This window comes from Acomys minous (assembly GCF_964271855.1).
Source record: "Acomys minous genome assembly, chromosome: 7".
NCBI classification, from domain to species: Eukaryota; Metazoa; Chordata; class Mammalia; order Rodentia; family Muridae; genus Acomys; species Acomys minous.
The window spans coordinates 98,038,896-98,058,630 of NC_140488.1; the positions used below are offsets into that span (position 1 = coordinate 98,038,896).

The window sequence follows — 19,735 nt, forward strand, 5'->3', positions numbered from 1 at the left end:
TTTAGGTTGGGCATATTTTATGAAATAGCCATTTACAAAATTGCTAAGGGTTCCATCAACTATCAGGATGCAGCAAAACCATTCTTTCTATACTTTCATTTAACCATTGCTAATGGCCACTTAATTGGTGTTCCTGCATCCATCCTTGTTTCTCTCATCACTCAACAAAGGAGTTACAATCACCTCTCTCTCTCTCTCCCAGTCCTTCCCTCCCTCTTTCCCCCTCCCTCCCTCTCAGGAGATAAGACAGTGTAAAAATAATACTTAGAAACTGTATTGTGCCGGGTGTGATGGCGCACTCCTTTAATCCCAGCACTCAGGAGGGAGAGGCACAGGCAGGCAGATCGCTGTGAATTCGAGGCCAGCCTGGTCTACAGAACGAGTCCAGGACAGCCAAGGCTACACAGAGAAACCCTGTCTTGAAAAACCAAGAAAAAAAGAAAGAAAGAAAGAAAGAAAGAAAGAAAGAAAAAGAAAATGTAATTTCCTCACTGACCAAAAGAATAAAACCCACATGACCATTTCCCTATCTCGTTGCAAAACTAACTGACAAAGCTTATGGGAAATGAGGAAGATCTCATACATTTAAAAAAAATCTTGGAGAAGAAGAGATTTTTTTTTCATTTCAAGAGCTTTTATTTTTGGTAAATGTAGCTTACAAAACTCAGTATAAATGACCACACACAGATACATAGGAAACCCAAACACCAACACTGACTTGAACAAATCAAACACAGTTTTCATGTGCAGTGTGTGCTCTTTTGCAACCACTGTCTAGGTTTTAAGATCATTCCAAGTCACATGAAACCGCACTTTGTGAAACTTTCGAGTTTTTGATGACTTTGTAAGTTACTGTTTAAAGGACTAACACACTTCATCATGACAAATAGCCCTGGAATGCCAAATGGAGAAAATACAACAAAATATAATTTAGACTTGACAGCTTCAGGCTGATTTCTTCAAAAGATCTGACACAGAAATGTTTATTAGTTTTATGCACCTATTGGGGAGCTGTCATTAGGAGGTAAAAAATATATAATGAAATGCCTACAAATCCCATAGGGGAGCTGTCCTTAGGAGGTAAAAAAATATATCTATATATAAAGAAAAGCATACAGATCCCATTGAAGGAATACTGGGGAGTTAGCAGATAATAACTGGTTAAAACATATGAATTTATATGGAACTAAGAAATAAACTCTTTAATGTGATAAAAATCAACAAATGGTGCCTTACACTCTGGAGGTTGAGCCCAGCTTAGGGTATAGAGTGGAGCCAGTCTTATAAAAATAGAAACTACTCACACATCTCTGTCAAACAACAAAAGAAAAATATATATATATAACCAGCTGGTAAACTACAAAAGGAGTACATATACAAGCTTTTGTATGGGTTATATATAGTATTGTTCTACATATTAAAAGAATCAAAACCCCAAACATTCTATCATTTTTAAGGGAAAAAATTAGTCATCATCACATAAAAGGCTTGTTGTGTTTGAGGATACAAGTCAGTAAACACTGTTTGCAAAGGCCTTAGAGAAGTGATTTCCTCTTTAGTTAGCAGGCAAGTAAGTGTCGAGGTTGAAGCAGTGAACTTGCTCTGACAACTAGTGCCATTTTCACACAAGCAGAATTTGAATGTCAAACCTAACACGCATGACTTTGAATGCAAGTCGACGCCCAACATCAAGAAACTGTGTATCATGAAGCACTCAAAATACACAACTCATTCAACTAAGGAAGCAGGCTGTGGCCCAAAGTCTAACTTATAGTACAACTTTTCCCAGGTCAAGAGAGACTTGAAAAATGAGAAAATTAAGGACAAAAGGATAAAACTCTTCTCACATAAGCTTAGAGACCCCAAAAACTATTTGCTTAGCACCCATTTCCAAGAGTACACTTTTTGCAAAGTCAATATTAAGTGACTCTCAGACACAGAATCTTTTTTTGTTTTGGCAGTGTTTCTCTATATAACCTAGGCTGGCTTCAACCATGGCATTCTGTCTCAGCATCCACAGTGCTAGGATTGCAGGCTTGAAACACAATGTACTTGGAACTATTTTGTTGTTGTTGTTGAGACAGGGACTTTACAATGCAAACTGGCCCTGAACTCACATAAATCCTGCCTCACTCTCCCTAGCATCTGGATTATAGGCATACGCCATCACGCTTGCTTCAGAAGAAAGCTGGAAAATGTGGAAGCAGCGTGAGGCAGACTGCTTATAGTTGTAGTCTCTAGTCTGTAGTAACCTGGCCAAGCCAAAGCGGCTCTATGGGCCTCTTCTCATCTGTAAAGTCTCCAAAATAACAGTAATTTCTTTAGAACTACAGAAAGGCTCAAATGAGAGACTACAGGTAGTTCTTAACTCTAACTACAACTTAAAGTAAGCTGAGACATGAACACAGTGATGTTGATTTCTGGCTCCCATGCCATAGGTTCAGACTAAATAATACTAGGCTTGGCCCTCAGTACCAGTACATTTCAATACTCCACAGAAAATTCTAATGCACAGTCACTCCTGGGAACCACCGTGGGCCTGCTGTTACGTCAGTGATTCTCAAAATATCCCAGAGGATCACCTCGGGGTCCTCCCAAGGTGCTGATCAGGGCTCAAGGAACATCCTGCCAAAAAGTCTGCATTTCTATGCTCTGTGGTGCTACAGTGCCACTCTGAGTAAAATACTAAACGGCCACAAAGTACAATGTGGAAGCCTTCTATTCTTCCCAAACAACTTCTAGTAATGGTGGCCTGCACTTTGGCAAACAACTCTCTTTACTTATTCTTAGGACTGTAATAGGAACAGTATATAAAGCCAGGTGTGGTGATGCATACCTCTAACCTCTGCATTCACGAGACTGAGGTCAGCTTTGGCTACATAATGAGATCTTTCACAGGCAAAAATCCTCCAAACAAAAATAACAGTAAGACTTTGTTAAAAAAAAAAAAAAAAAGCACAAAAGGGCAATGTTATACATAAAAAGCATAGGCCGTTGAAAGAATTATTTACAAATTACAAGCAAACCCAGTTGTTATCGTACCACTGCTCCCCACATTCATTACAAATTATATAGGTCATTTCCTCTGGGTTTGAATTCTGCACCCAACCTGGAAGAAAAAGGGTTCCTCTGGCAATTACAGTGACCTTGCAGTTGTATTTCTCACAGCGCCTGCACTTGATTTTGTTTGTCTGTGTCCCATCAATTATTTGAGGAAGGCAATGTTCCTGAATACTAGATTCTGTGTAGGATGCTCTCAACTGCTTCAGTTCCTCGTTTGCCATGGCCAGGGTAGACATTTCAGCAAATTGTCTTGCAGACATGGTTCCAGACAGCAAGTTTTGTTGTAAATGAGAATTTCTGGGGTTGTTCAAATTGGCAACTTTGCTCCGAATACAAGTTTTGTATTTCTTCATGTTGCTTGAATGAAGGGTAAAAATGTGCTCTTCGATTTCTCTTGCAAAGTTCTGCCACAAAAGAGCTTTTGTATGATCTGTGGAAGAACTAGCTAGTGCTCTGTAAAGAAGCTCTGTGCATTTAGATCTCAGAGACACTAAGGGATTCTGTAGCACACCTGAACTCTTGCTAGAGGATTTAGAGTCATCACCCCCCAAATACTCTTCAGTAATTTCCATTTGCATGCTACTTTCAGACCCACTTGCTGTAGCAAACTTTGCAGCATCTTCGGCTGACAGCCTAGAGAGAGAGCTGCAGAGACCTAATATCTCATTGTGACCGGAGCCTAAAGTCTTATCCTGGCTCATATCCTGGGAAATTGCTCCACTTTCTTCTTTATTACCATTTGTATGGTGTCCTTTAAGACTTTCCCTTGTTTTGAAGTGTGAATTCTTATAGAAAGTTCTCCACTTTGCCAGCAGACACTTGGCCTTCCTTTTCAAAGTCACTGAGGGGCAGTTTTTGAGGACTCGGTAGACAGCTCTGACTACATCTGTCTCCTGGAGAACTTCCTTAGAGACATACATCATTTCTAGTTCAGTAAGTTCTTTGCCAATATCCTCAAAATACCTTTTAGACACCAGATGCTCAATCAGGGAAGCCTTGGCAATGATCTGGTTCCTGTCAGACATCTTCACAGCTGCAAAAGAACAAAAGAAAAGGAAAAGAGTGCTCAATCTCTTTAAGCTTGCCTTTACTAATTGCAGCTCCTGGACAGTGACCTAGCACTTCTGCCAGTTATCCATGTGATGTTTTCTAAAAGAGTAATGGAGTATAAATGGGTATGGCAGCTTAGATACTACAGCACCATCGAACTAGTCAACTTTCAAGCCTTTTATTCTCAATAGCAGAAGGAAACAATAGCTCTGCAAAGTTTCTGCCGAACATTCAAAGACTTGCTATTTTCCCACCTCCAGATGTACAAATCAGTATCTTGCCAGATTAAGATTATTCAGGAACCCAGCATGGTGGTAAATGCCTGCAATCCCAGCACTTGGGGGTGGAGACAGAGGAAACAGGACTCTAATGGCATCTTTAGATATACAGAAAAGCTAAGGTTAGCCTGGGATGCATGAGACCCTGTCTTATTTTGGATAGAATTTGATGATCATATTGGGCATAAAATCATGCTCACATGAGCATCCATAAGACAATGCTCTGTTTTGTCCAAAAGACAAAAATACTGGGCTATTTTCTCCTTATATGCAGCTATGAAACTCAGATACTTAATGCCTTTATAATCTTCGTAGTGGTACTTTTTTGAATATAATAAAGGAAACAAAAGGGGGATGCTAATGTCTGAACCAATGTAAAGAAACAGGTATTACAGGTTGGGAAGCAGGTTTGGTGAACTTTGGAATTCAAGAGGGTACAATATGCTAACATTTGAGGTATTGGAAAAACAGAGTCACATCCAGATTACCTACTTGTTCTTTATTTGGAGATACTTTTAGATTTAAAAAAAAGTTGTGAAAAATAAGAATATCAGTATTCTCATTATGCAAGTTCATGTGCCATATTTTTTTTAAATTCTCCTATTGCAGAGTCTTTTTCTTAAGTTTGAAGAAACTTCTTTTCTTTTTTTGTAATTTTACATGTATGAATGTTTTGCCTGCCTGAATGTATTCCATATATGTCTGTGCATCACATACATGCCCAGTACCTGTAGAGGCCAGAAAAAGTATTAGATCCCTTTTGAACTGGAGTTACAGACCTTGCAGAGTTTGGCTTCATTAATTCATTGTGTGTGTGTGTGTGTGTGTGTGTGTGTGTGTGTGTGTGTGTGTGTTGGAGGGGGGTTCCTACTATGTAAAGTCCTTTAGACATATCCCTCCACTCACAGGATGGGGCCTAGGCTCTGTTCATGTGAACAACAGTACCTCACATTTGCCATCTGCCTTGACTACTCTCAACCACAGACAGGCATGGCCCCATTTCACAGCTGTGCCTTTGCTCAACAACTCCCTAAAGCTGGCTTCATGCTATCACCACAGGTGTTTCATGCTATCACATGGGTTTCTCTGTGTAGCCTTATCTGTCCTGGAATCTCTTTATATGCCAGGCTGGCCTCGAACTCACATCTATCCGCCTGCCTCTACTGCCTGAGTGCTGGGATTAAAGGCATGTGCCACCACACCAAGCAACAAAAACTAAAGTAAACAATGCCAGGGCCTCACCACAGAGAGAATGAACTGGAATCTTTGAGGGTAGGACTTGGGACATTTTTTTCAGTTTTCCAGCCAATACTGATTTAACCCACATGCAGAAATTGACCCCTCCACCACCCCACCAATAGATTGCCATTAGGACCAAAAAGAGCCGCAGTCCTTCTCCTGACCAGACTTTGTTAGGTCTGTCCTATGACATAAGAAACTATTAAAAACACTGTTGTATATAATTCAAATGAGAACCCCCAAATTACAACTGTGACTGTGATGTAGTAAATGTTGTGACATATATACAATTCCCGATATGCTGGAATATTTACCCCTTAACAGTGGGAGGCAATGAACATTTACTGAGAAAGGCTATGGTGCTATTTGTGCTCTGGTTATCTCAATTTGCACAATATGCCTGGAATATGAGTCTCATCTAACTGAGGAAATCAATGAAAGATATCAAGTAACTACAGTGTTTCCATGTTTACCAAATGTAAAACCCTTTCTGTCTATGTTTCCCACAAGAGTAATACTTCTTTTATTCCCTTGAACATACCTGCCGAATACCTTACAAAATATTTTCTTGTTAAACAAATGACAGTGTCCAGGACGCTTTGTCTCCTTTTAGTTTGTGAGCTTCATTTCTTGTCACTATACAGCAACTTGCTTGTACACACTGTAAGTCCTGGAAAACAAAGTCCACCTCAATTCTAGGGTTTGTTTTGTTTTGTTTTGTTTTGTTTTGAGACAGAGTTTCTCTGTGTAGCCTTGGCTGTCCTGGACTCACTTTGTAGACCAGGCTGGCCTCGAACTCACAGAGATCTACCTGCCTCCGCTTCCCGGAGTGCTGGGATTAAAGGTGTGCACCACCATGCCCGGTTAAGTATAATGACTTCTACAAATAAAATGCCATAACAAAACCTGCTATCCTGAGTCAGGTGGTGGTGAGTCAATGGTGAGCCAGCAGCACACACCTGTAATCCTAGCACTCAGGAGGCAGAGGCAGGCAAATCTCTGTGAATTTGAGGCCAACGTGGTCTACAGAGCAAGTTCCAGGACAGCAAGGGCTACAAAGAGAAACCCTGTCTTTGAAACCCAAAACCAAAAAAACTAAAGAACTTTAGTATTCTGTATGCCAATAAAAATTTAAAAAATCCTAGATCAGAAACCCCCATGGTATTCACTGTGGACTAATCGAGTGGGTCTCAGCAGTCTTTTGGATGGTTCCTGGCAGTGAGGGGATGCTAAAAAAGTTGGCTAAGTTTACTGCTCATCCTGTGTCTCTACTTCCTTGTCTTCAAAACGCGGTAACTCTGCCATCCAGGATTAATATGGGAATTAAATGTGACAGTTTTATGAAGTGCTTAGTCTTTATAAAGTGACTGACACTTATGTGAATGTACAATATAAAGTTGAAAAACAATTTCCAGGGCTGGCAAGATAGCTCAGTGGGTACAGGCTCTTGCCATCAAGCCTGACAACACGAGTTCGATCCCTCGTGCTCAATCAGAGAAAGAGAACTGACAAAGTTGTCCTCTGACTTTGACCTGGACTTCATGGTACATGTGCATGTACACATAATAAATATGTAAGTGTAATTTCCACATAAGTACTTTTTGTCAGGTATACTGACACACGTATAATCCTAGCACTCAGGAGGCTAAGGCAGGATGGTTGTCATCTCCAGACAGCATGGTTTATAGTGAGACTTTGTCTTAAAAACCATTAAAAAAAAGATTGAGTCTCTACATACCAAGTGTTGTTCCAGGACAGGTCAGCAAAAATACTTTCTGTAAAAAAGACAGACAGAAAACACTTCAGTGACAGCCCAAAAAACCAGCTTTACAGAGGACTTTAGACTTCTGCTGTAGGAACTACTCAACTCTACTTTGCAGCAGGATCAACAGACAGCAAATACACAATGGGGCTGGAGTACCAGCTAAACAGTTGAGTGTGTACTACTACCGTCAAGTTCAGTCTCCAGCACCTACATTGGGGGCCTCCCAAGTATTTACAACCCCAGCTTTCAGAAGATCTGATGCTTTTGGCCTCCAATGGCACTGGCCCTCACATGCACATACCCACACGGTCTGCATACAGTAAAACACAATACAATGGGCAGGCTGGGGCTGGGGAGATTGGCTCAGTTTGTAAACTGCTTGCTGTACAATGAGGACCCAAGTCTGGATCCCCAGCATCACATAAAAAGCCAGGCGCATGGTACACACCTGTAATTCCAGCAATGGGAAGGGAGAGACTCTTTGGAATTCGCTGGCCAGGCAGTCTAGCTGAACGGGTGAGCTTCAGGTTCAGTGACACACTGACCCTGTCTGAAAAACAAAGGAGAGGAATGGTAATTAAGGAAGACATCTAAGTTGATCTCTGGCTTCCAGGCATGCATGTGTACAAATCATTTTTAAGTGGGGGGGGGGGGAAAGGTAGGCACTGAAGATGAGGCTCAGTTCACAGAGTCCTTACCTAGCACGCACAGGGCACTGAGTTTGGCCCCCAACACCTGCATAAAGCCAGTGTGGTCACATAGTGGCCAGTAAGGGCTACAAGAGACCCTATTTCAAAACAGAAAATAGGCAGTCTATGTTTGGGCACAGGAGTTTGTTTGTTAATGCCTTTTGTAGAGCAATACTGTCCCACATAAAGATCTCAAGCCACAAAAATATTTTAAAAAATATGTTATAGTCATGTTAAAAACTGATGGAATTAGCCAGGTGGTGGTGGTACACGCCTTTAATCTCAGCACTTGGGAGGCAGAAGCAGGTGGATCTCTGTGAGTTCAAGGCCAGCCTGGTCTACATAGCAAGTCCAAGACAGCCAGGGCTACACAGAGAAACCCTGTCTGGGGATGGGGGATGGAATTGCTGGGCATGGTGGCACAGAACACACCTTTAATCCCAGTACATGGGAGGCAGAGGAAGGTAGATCTCCGTGAGTTGGAGGCTAGCCTGGTCTACATAGTGAGTTCCAGGATAACCAAGGCTAGTACACAGAGAAATGCTGTTTCCAATCCGCCCCCCCCAACCCCGGCCCCATTGATGGAACTATAATTTTACTCAGCTGATATACCCAAGATATTTTTTCCTTTAAAACTTGGTGCTAGGGATCAAAACCAGAGCCTCATTCACACTAAAGTATGTGCTCTACTACTGAGCTATACCCGTGCTGCACTCCAGTACTGTCTTTTCAAAATCTGATATAAACCGGTTATTTTAATCATTTTTGTGTTAATTCTCAAAAAAAGTGCTGTGCTTACATTTATAACGCACTCCAATTCAGACCAGACACATCTTTTGCAGTTGTAGTTCACACATGCTAATATAATGCTTATACATTTTACTATTTACACATGAATATATATATATCTATTAGATAAAAGATGTGTGGACATATAAAAGCTTTCACAGTGACAGCAAGAGTAGACCCTACAATGTGTTGCCTGAATGCACTCACACGCTTGAAATACGGAATTATGGGAAGGACAGACACACATCTGCACTAAAACGTGGAGAAAAACGACAGGAACATTCAGTGAAATTTTGCGGACGCTTAGGGAACAAACCAGCAGTAACTCATCCGTTTAGGTCTTTAAATCTCTCTCAACATCGAACTTTCTAGCTCTAGGTTATACTTAACAGCCTAGCTTTAAGACCCAGGCGCGGAGAGCGGAGGGGGCGGGCTGCAAAACGCCAGCAGGGGCGTTGCTGTTTCTACGCCGCCACGTCAGGATCCCTGGGCAAGGGATGGCGAAAGGAACCGGCCAGCCCAGAGCTTCCGGTGGGCGGGGCTGAATTCAAACAAAGCCTTACAAAATCCACCCGGGGGATGGCCTTAAAGCCTAGGCTCTAGCAGTAGCGGCGCACCTTTCTGCCTGTCCAAGAGGCCTCAGCTGAAGGGGAGGAGGGAATTCAACCTTAGAGCCGCCCGGACACAGGGCGCGCCAGAGCGCCTCTGCGAGCAGGGATGGACTTCCACTGGAAACGGGAGTTAGGCCTTCTGCTAGGGCCGAGTTAACAGAAATGGCGGAATAACACCGCCCTCCTAGATACGCGGTCACCGCCCTAGCGTCCTCAGCACCGCCCGCCAGGAAGCGCAAGCACCGCCCTAGTATGTTCCGCCAGAACCGCCTCCATGAGAGGACGTCGGGTTCTCAGCGTCCTATGATGTAGCTCACAGTTCTAAGCGGTCCAGCGGGGAGCGCGGGCGTGGGTTCTGACGCTGCTGTGCCTCGGAAATACGGCGCGCGCAAGGATATCAAGCCTTTTGTCTCCGAGAGGTTGCCTAAGGGAGGAGTCAAGGCCTGAAGTGAAACTAATCTGGCTGCTGTTTTTCAGTGGTAAAGTTAGTTGATGTGCTCTCCAAGTTACCCTTTATTTTCTGTCAAAACAGTAGAACAGACGAACAAGAATCAAAACAAGCCCGCTGTGGTGATGGACGCCAGTAGGCAAGTGCTGAAGAATAAAGAATGAGGCAGAAGGATCCCGAGTTCGAGGCCAGCCTGGGCCAAACTTTTAAAAAGGCTGGGCGTGATACTCGCCTCCCTAAATAAATACAAATAAATGTAAAAACCTCCATCAGAACAATAAAATAAAATATAAAAAGGCTGAAAGTGGTGGCCCTCCAGAGGCGGAGATGGGAGAATCTCCACAAGTTCCTGCCAGCCAGAGCTACATAGTAAGACCCCTATCTCAGCTAACTCTCTAGGCAGCAAAAAGGCAAGCTGTAATTACTGACATATTTAACAGTAATTAGTCCAGCAAGCATTGCTCTGTCGCATGCATCACATGAATGAATGAAAGTAGTAAACATTTATTAGTCGAGCAACTGAACTCACATGTGTGCATTGTTTGCCTGCAATGATTAAAACTACAGTGCTGAATGAACCAGAGAAAGTGGCAGTCTCCTTTTTTTTTTTTTTTATTTTATTTTATTTTTTGACGTCCAATTCCAAAACAAATTGGGGAAAAGATTTAAGGAAGCAAACTGCCCAGTGTTATATACTGGATATGATCAGAAAGCAGGGTGGTTCATGATAAATGTAATAGAGTTTACCTCAGGAGAGGAGGACAAGGGACTCATGCTGGTCAAGATATTTTTATATTTTGAACTTTGTTAGTATTAGGATATGATTATAAAGCAATCTTGGTTTGGGTTTTGGTTTGCTTTTGGTTTTATATGGAATCTCACTCTGTAGTCTAGCCTGGCCTAGAACTAACTATGTATAGCCCAGGGTGGCCTCAAACTCAGGATAATCCTCTTGCTTTCTGAGTGCTAAGATTATGGGTGTGTATCTAGGAGGCTTGTTTTGGCCATGATCCCATCACTCTCAGAAGGTAACCCCATTTGCTGTTGAGGTTCTTTGAAATTATTTATGTTCCACAAAAGACCAAGGTCTTGATTGTCAATTTGACACACTTCGGAAGAAGGCATCTCAAGTGAAGAATTGCCTCTGTCAGATTGGCCTGTGGGCACATCTATGGGGCATGTTCTCCATTTCTAATTGATGGAGGAGGGCTCCGCCCTCTGCTGGAAGGCAATACTATCCTTAGGCCTGGACTGTACAAGAAAGGTAGCTGGTGCGAACTTGGGAGCAAGGCAGTAAGCAGCATTCCTCCATGGTTTCTGCTTCAAGCTCCTGCCCTGTCTTCCTTCAACTGTGGACTGTAACCCCGGAAGGTGAAACAAATCCTTTGCTCCTCAAGTTGTATTTGGTTCTTCTGTTTAATCCCAGCATATAACCCCATAGGATTTTGGCTGAAGGTCTGCCAGTGTGGGGTTGGAGGCAGAGGTGGGCGCCACAGAATGGAGACCTGGAGTGGGTGCTGAGGGAGATTGGCTGTGAGAGTGGGGAGTATTGGGACTCTGCTACTGCTGGCTTATAAAGATGTGCACACAGAAGGACTAGGAAACGTTTCCGAATAAAGGTATGGCTGAGCTCTAGCGTGGAGCACTAAAACCCCAAACCAAACGGTTCTACCAAAACTATTAAAAACCTCCCTGAAGAATTAGTCCAAATATGAAAAGTTATTTCAAACGCTGCCAGTAGAGCCTTCAGGGACATTATAACCAGTTTGTTAGAACCCTGCTGTACTGATGAGAAAAAAAGGCATTAGCCAAATTTTTAAAAAACAAATCCAGATATGACCCAGACTCTCCTCTGGTGTGAAGGGAAAAAAATCCACCAACTCCCCTAAAATATAGTATATCACTTAAGAGGCAAACAATAATTACAGTGTAGACCTGCCTTGGCCACTATGATTGCCACCTGTGGCTATTTCTGTTTAGCTACATTTAAAAGTTAGTTCCTTGGTTACACTGCCTCCATGCCAAGTTCTCAGTGACTGGGGCTAATGGGTACTGTATTACATGGCACAGGCAGGCAACATGTTCATTACAGCAGAAAGTTCTGCTTGGCAGTCCTGGCTTGGCTCACCTGGAATGACACTATAACCAACTTGGAAACAGACAATAAGAAGGCTGCTGAGAAGTTTGTTGTTTGGGGAAATTTTAAGCAGACTGATAATAAAAGTGTTTGGTTCTATGATCAGTTATCCATAGGCTTTGGGTCTTTGGTGTTGTTTTTTTTTTTTTAAAGATTTATTTATTTAATGTGCATAGGTATTTTGCCTGTATGTATGTCTATGAGAGGGTATCGGATCCCTTGGAACTAGAGTTAAAGACAATTGTGAACAGCCATATGGGTGCTGGGATTTGAACCTGGGTTCTCTAGAAGAGCAGCCAGTACTCTAAACCACTGAACTATCTCTCCAGCCCCAGGACTTTAGTGTTCTTATTTGAATATTTGTTTGTTTTTTATTTTACGAGTATCCGTGTTCTGTCTGACTGTGCATGTGTATATCACGAGAGAACCTGGTGCCCACAGAAGCTATCAGATTCCCTGGAACTGAAACTATACATGCATGGGAACTGAACCTGGGTCCTCTGCAAGAGCAGCAAGTGCTCTTAAGCAGTAAGCCCTGGTGTTTGTATTTTTAAAAAAATCATCTTTCAGCTGTTTTGATATTCTGAGATTCATTTAGGGCAGTGGAAGCTCCTTTTCACTCCTAATTAGGTCTCTGAGTGGCAACACTGATTTCCTGAGCTCATATAGACAGCCCTTTCCTGTAAATTCCCAAGGAACAGAGGCAAAAATCCTTCCTAGGTCCTCTCCAGAGTCTTACTTAGGGGGGAAAAACCCTGCAGATGTTGTCCATGGAATGAAGTCAGAATAACTGCACATCTCTTTGGGGATTCCAAGGTGCTGACTGATGTTCATTTCCTGTTAAACAGCAGGACCAGACTTTGGGCTTAGCTGGGGATGGTTATAAACGTTAGAGAACAGAATGGATGGGGAATGTTTAAAAAGCTGTTCCCTTCTAATCTCAAGGGTTACAGAATGACAGGAAACCTTCTAAAAAGACAAAGACTGCAGACACACACAAACTCTTTAACTTCTGCAACAGATACCTAAGACAACATAGGTAAAGGGACATAGCTTTTTCCATTTCATCATCACAGAGTTGTGATTTTGGCTTTTTCTTTCATTGGGAAATAAACTCAGTAAAATGGAGACATCTTCCAGTTATGTCATAGGAGAACTGTGTCTTCCAGATGAAGATTTGGTCTCAAGTACTTCCTGTTTGTCCCTCCTAGCACAGCAGGGTAAGTTCTGTCTGGCCTCCATCTCCAGAGATTGGTGTTATCTGTCTGCACCCTATCAAAAGCCAGACCCTACTGGGCTGGGATGACGAGTAAGTGGGTACAGTGCTTCTTGTGCAAGTGCGAAGACCTTAGTTCCAGTCCCCAGCACCTATGGAAAAGCTAGGCATAAGTGCTGTACCTCGGTACCCCCAGGGCTGGAAGCACTGAATCAGGGAGCTCTAGGTTCAGGGGGAGAGCCTGTCTCAAAAAGTAAGACGGGAAGGCTGGAGAGATGGCTCAGTGATTAAGAGCACATGTTCTTTCAGAGAACTTGGTTTACTTCCCAGCACCTGCATTGTGGCTCACAGCTATCTATAACTTCAGTCACAAGGGATTGGACATGTTTTTCTGACCTCTTCCCGCACACATACACACACACACACACACACACACACACACACACACACACACGAGAGAGAGAGAGAGAGAGAGAGAGAGAGAGAGAGAGAGAGAGAGGGAGAGACAGACAGATAGACAGACAGATAGACAGAGAGAGACAGAGAGACAGAGACAGAGACAGAGAGACAGAGACAGAGACAGAGAGACTCATATAGTAGTTTCTATAAATTTGGTTCACTGACTTCATGTCTGTGGAATTTGCCTCTGGTAAGTTTTCATTCTGTGTGGCATTGGTTTGGGTATAGCTAACACGATATATGTATTTTGATGTTGTTGGTTATTTGAGGTGTTTTTGTTTTATTTTTGAGTCAAGGTCTCTCTACATAGCCCCACTGTCCTAGACTTCACTGTGCATCACTGACTGGCCTTGAACACACAGAAATCAGTGTGCTTCTCAAGTGCTGTGATTAAAGGCATGGGCTACTGTGCCTCATCTTGTTTTTTGTTTTGGATCATTGTGAAATAAACTACTATGAATATCTTCTTTCTTTCTCATCCCTTTCTTTCTTCCTTCCTTCCTTTCTTCCTTCCTTCCTTTCTTTCTTTCTTTTGAGACAGGGTTTTTCTCTGTGTAGCCTTGGCTGTCTTGGACTCACTTTTTAGACCAAGCTGGCCTGGAACTCACAGAAATCCACATGCCTCTGCCTCCCCAAGTTCTGAGATTTCAGGTGTGTGCCACCATACCCAGCTCACTATGGATAATTTCCTTCATATATTTTGGTGGATAGATTCCCTCAGGAGTGGGATTGTTGAGAAATAAAGCAAGCATTTGTTGTAGTCAGCACTGCCAAATCTTTTTCCAAAGTGGTTACTACAACTGACACTCCCATCAGCAAGGTGTGGGAGTCCCCATAGCCTCACCAACACTTAGATTATACAATCTTTTGATTGTAGAGATTTCTAGGACATCTACTTAGGCAAGTGACCCTCAACCTCATTTTAGGATCACCTGGTGTTGTGGTTTGTGTGAGAGATGCCCCCCTCGTCCCCCATAGTCTCTTATATTTCAACACTTGGTCCTCAGTTGGATCCTGTTTGGGGCGGTAGGAGTTTGCAGACTGGGAGCCTTGCCAGAGGAAGTACGTCACTGGGAAGAAAGTTTTGAGCGTTTATAGCCCCAGCCTACTTCCAGTTGGTACTCTACTTCCCCATGTGTGGTTTGGATATGATCCCTCAGCTTCCTGCATCTGCTGCCATGCCTCCTATGTCAGTACAGACATCTTCTCCTCTGCAATCCTAAGCCTGAGTCTTCCTTAGGATGATATCGGTTATGGTATTCTTATCAGAGCAACAGAAAAGTAACTGATAAACTTTTAGAACTCCTGGAGCTCAGGCTATATTTTAATGCTTCTTGAGTACACCTCATAGAAGGTTGAATAACACTACCTTCAGTTGTTCTGATACTGTCCTCAACTTCACCCCAAAGTCTTCCAATAATCACTGATTTGGGGGGCTGGAGAGTTGGCTTAAGAGCTAAGAGCATTCGCTGCTTTTGCAGAGGAACTGGATTGAGAACCTGGTCCTTATACGGTAGCTTGCAACAATACTTAACTCAAGTTCCAGACGATCTGACACTGTCTTCTGGTCACTGTGGGCACTCAGCATGTGCATGGTGCACATACATACAAACGGGCAAAACAAAATTCACACCCATAAATGAATAAGTTTCAAAACAAAACCACGGGTTTCAAATATTAAGAGCCGAAATCAAATGTGCAACCCCCGTTAGAACACAAACCATACATGGCACACATCCTTCTGTAAATGGTCTATTTCTTGATACTGAGCTAAGAGAAACTCAGAGATTCCCAAAAGCTCACCCCCCCCCCATATTTGCTATTTCATCAGGAAGCTGGTTGAGTAGGTGTGAGTTCACCCTAGGGAATAAGTCATTAAAAGAACCCTTGGAGTGGACACCTCTCCTAGCTCTGGAGGATCTCTTTGCTCCAGAAAACCTTTTCCTCAGTCAGAAGCTCCCAGTTCCACTCCTACAAATAAATGCGTGTAAAGCAGAACAAAGATAAGTGGGAGATGCCCTGAGCTGGAAACCATGAGATGACCCTGGCACAGCTGGATCCCAGCACTCTTCTCTATGGGATAAAGTCAAGGGATTAGGAGTTAGGTGTCTGTTGTGGCTTCCTTGACTAAGTTTCCTAACAAAGGTTGCCTAAACAGCCCTGGTGTTAGGGGTGTGTATGGCTTTCACAGTAAATCACTGGTCAGTGTTTACAGTGAGAAACCTAGGGAGGAATTCAGGAAGAGGAGACAGGTAGACATGAAATTCTTTTTTTCCCCTTGAGACAGGGTTTCTCTGTGTAGCCTTGGCTGTCTCACACTCACTTTGTAGACCATGCTGGCCTCGAACTCACAGAGATCTGCCTGCCTCTGCCTCCTGAGTGCTGGGATGACAGGGGTGCACCACCACGCCCATTTCTGGAAGACTTCAAATATTTTTTTTCCAGGATAAGGTTTCTCTTTGTAGCCTTGGCTGTCCCAAACTCACTTTGTAGACCAGGCTGGCCTTGAACTCACAGAGATCTACCTGCCTCTCCCTCCCAGAGTGCTGGAATTACAGGGGTGCACCACCACACCCATCTCTGGAAGACTTCAACATTTTTTTTTTCTGGGATAGGTTTTCTCTTTGTAGCCTTGGCTGTCCTAGACTCAGTTGTAGACCAGGCTGGCCTCCAACTCAAAGATCCATCTGCCTCTGCCTCCCGAGTACTGGGATTACAGGGGTGTGCTGCCACGCCCGTTTCTGGAAGTCTTCAAATTCAAGATCAGCCTAAGTAACATAATGAAACCCTACATCAAAATTTTAAAAATAAGGTTAAAAAAGAGGGATGGAGGCTTTATATATATATATATATATATATATATATGTGTGTGTGTGTGTGTGTGTGTGTGTGTGTGTGTGTGTGTGTGTGTGGTATGTGTGTATGTGTGTGTGTGTGTGTGTGTATGTATGTATGTATATGGCATGATGAGTTTTTTGGTTTTTCTGTTTTTGTTTGTGTTTTTGTTTTGGGAGAGTGTTTTTTTTGTTTGTTTGGTTTTGGTTTTTGGTTTTTGGAGACATGCTTTCTCTGTCCTGGAACTCTCTTTATAGACCAGGCTGGCCTTGAACTCAGTCAGCCTGCCTATGCTGGGAGGAATAAAGGTGTGCACACCATGCCTGGCCACATGATGGAATCTTTGCTGTAGACTTTGATGCTGTAGGCTGTAAATGGCTAGTTTACCCCAGGCAGGGCGGTTCCCTGCCCTCAGCCCACTTTGTGACTTTTCTTTCTGAAGCAGGATCTCAGGTATTCCAGGCTGGCCTCAAAATTAATTCATCTGTAGCTGAGGGTGGCCTTGAGTTTCTGATCCTTCTTCTGGTACCTCCTGAATGCTGTGATTAACACACACACACACACACACACACACACACACACACACACGCGCAGGCGAGCTAATAATAAAAAAAATACATTTTAAAAGTATTTCTATCTCATTTAACAATAGTACTTAAATCGCTCATTTAGTTAAAAGATCTTAACCTCCTTTCTGCCAGCAAAGAGAAAAACTTGTAAATCAGTCTCTTCACGGCCTTCCTCTTACCTAGAGCCTCCACTATTTTTCTCTTGTTCTCTTCTGTATCAGTGCAAGCATAGAGGAGGAGGTCAGGAGGGAGACCTTTCTTACTTGATTATTTGTGTGTCGTTGAATGGCAGTGCCGCCCCCTCCCAAGACAGCTGTGTGTAGTTGCTAACCCTGGAGCCTTTGCCTGTGACCTTATTTGGAAGAAACCTTCTTATACTTAAGCTACCATAGATTGATGGCAACTGAATAAGCAGAAGAATGATGAAAGACCCGTGCATAAGTCTGGCTTCAATCACAATCATAAGATGAAAATTCAAAAGCTCATTTTTCTTTCTTTCTTTTTTTTTTTTTTACGATCTTGTTGCTAGACATTAGTCAAAGTCCCCGAAATTGCCAAGAAAATGAATCAAAATTCGATTCATCAGAAAGATATAGGAAAAAGTACAAGAAGAAATGAGACAAGGGGATGCTATTTCACTTAAATACCTCCTCTTGTCTGTGCCGTTCTCTGTCCCGTTGCCACTTAGAAATCTGAGCCGAGGCCTAGCATCTGGGATTTGATTCAGTCACCGTGGCTGGGTTCCAGGAGTCCTGAGGCAGCCAACGATCCCGACATGTGCTCTGCTTCAGAAATGGCCTGCTCGTCTTTGGGCTTTGGGCTCTCCTTTTATAGGGAGGTTGTTTTGTAACCATTCACTTAAACAGCGAGTCATGAGTGTTGACCTACAGGGCAGGAGGCTGTGCTTCCTTATCTGTCATCTTTCTTTCTTTCTTTCTTTCTTTCTTTCTCTCTCTCTCTTTCTCTGTCTCTTTTTTTTTTTTAAGCCTTGCAGCTTCATGGTGCTTTCTCCCAGACTGATACTGTATGCTCCACCCATAGCCCTGTCTGTATGCCTGGAGCCAGAGAACAGCATGATAAAGAATGCCTGTGTTCTGTTCAGTCTTTTATGGCGACACATTGGGCCAGGAGTGTACTGTTCTGATTTGTGGGGCTGAGAGACGCCCTTCTCATCTCTCCATTTACCCCACAGCAAAGCAATGCACAGTAGCTGTGCTGTTTGGCCTCAGCAACAGTATTTATGGTAGCTGCTTTTCATTTGAAAGTGGTCTCAAAGGCTGCACCTGGTGCATCTCCTTTTGTTGTGAAAAGAGCTTGGTATACTGGCCGGAATGGACAAGCCCTTGATTCCAGCTTTTGCAAGATGAGAATCTGTGGTGGGCTTTGATGGGACATAGCCAGGTTTACTCACATTGGCTAACCAGCCACCCATTCACCCTAGGCAGGGGCCTCGGTATACTCCGCGACTTTTTCTTTTCTTTTTGAAACAGGATCTCAGGTAGCCCAGGCTGGCCTTGAAATTACATCTATAGTCAGGATGGCCTTGACTTTCTTTTTCTTTTTTTTATCACAGATTTTTTTTTTTATTTTATTTTATGTCTATGAGTGCTCCATCTGCACATACACTCGCATGCCAGAAGAGGGCATCAGATCCCAGACTGATTGATGCTTGGGAGACATCCTATGGTTGCTGGGAATTGAACTCAGGAATTCTGGAAGAGCAAACAATACTCCTAAACACTGAGGCATCTCTCAGCCCAACCTTGAATTTCTTATTCTTTTTTCTTCACCACCCAAGTGCTGTGATTCCAGGCATGCACTGCCATGTCCAGTTTATTTGGTGATGGAGCTTGAAGTCTTTGCTTCTTGTATGCTAGGTGAGGAGTCTGTGACTGAACATCAGCCACCCCCACGGACTAGTATTTAACTTTTGAGTAGAATACTGTGGAGGCTACATTATTGTAAGAGATGAAAGAAGTGGAGATGCCATCCTTAGCAGGCCACTCCTACAACGGCTCCTCTTCCTGCTTGTAGCACTGCAGTGCGCTTTCCAGGCGCCTGTCCACATACACACTACTGTCTTGGCTCTAAGTTACTGTTTCTGTTGCTTGCTACCAGCCCACACTGACTTAGATGACACAAAACCTTTGTGTGTGTGTGTGTGTGTGTGTGTGTGTGTGTGTGTGTGTGTGTGTGTGTGTCTGGGATTCCAGGGTAGGAAGAGACCGACATTACCACGATGCTGAAATGTCCCTTTGGATTAAGTCATTGGGGGCTGCTACTCAAGAAAGCTTACCCTTGAAGCTCCCAGTGTTCCCTATGCTTGCAATGTAAGAAATACTTGTCAAGGCCGGCTAAATGCGACAGAGAGCAAGCATTAGTACGGGTGAATTGCGAGGGACAGAGAGGTCTGTAAGGCTGGATGCTTTGATGTCTCCAGCATGACTGGACTGGAAGGGTTTTGGTATGGAGAGAGAAGCATAGGTTCTTAAAAGACTGGGGGGGGGGAGGAGCAGGAGGAGGAGGAGGAGGAGGAGGAGGAAGAGGAGGAGGAGGAGGAGGAGGAGGAGGAGGAGGAGGAGGAGGA

General features: G+C 43.3%; 1 protein-coding gene across 3 annotated transcripts; it reads right to left on the bottom strand.

The window, feature by feature from the left end:
* Nucleotides 1-622: 622 nt before the first annotated feature.
* On the bottom strand, nt 623-18,083 carry TCEANC (transcription elongation factor A N-terminal and central domain containing). Of its 3 annotated transcripts, none has more exons than XM_084789907.1 (5): nt 17,796-18,083; nt 7,844-7,945; nt 7,369-7,405; nt 6,172-6,300; nt 623-4,096 (listed from the first exon to the last, which is right to left on the bottom strand). In XM_084789907.1, exon 5 carries the CDS (start codon nt 4,086-4,088, stop codon nt 3,015-3,017), a length of 1,074 nt encoding a protein of 357 aa, XP_084646033.1. In that variant the 5' UTR covers nt 4,089-4,096; nt 6,172-6,300; nt 7,369-7,405; nt 7,844-7,945; nt 17,796-18,083; the 3' UTR covers nt 623-3,014. The 3 variants fall into 3 exon arrangements, with proteins under 3 accessions (XP_084646033.1, XP_084646032.1, XP_084646031.1); XM_084789906.1 differs by lacking the exon at nt 17,796-18,083 and adding an exon at nt 9,541-12,150; XM_084789905.1 differs by lacking the exon at nt 17,796-18,083 and adding an exon at nt 9,491-12,150.
* Nucleotides 18,084-19,735: the final 1,652 nt, after the last annotated feature.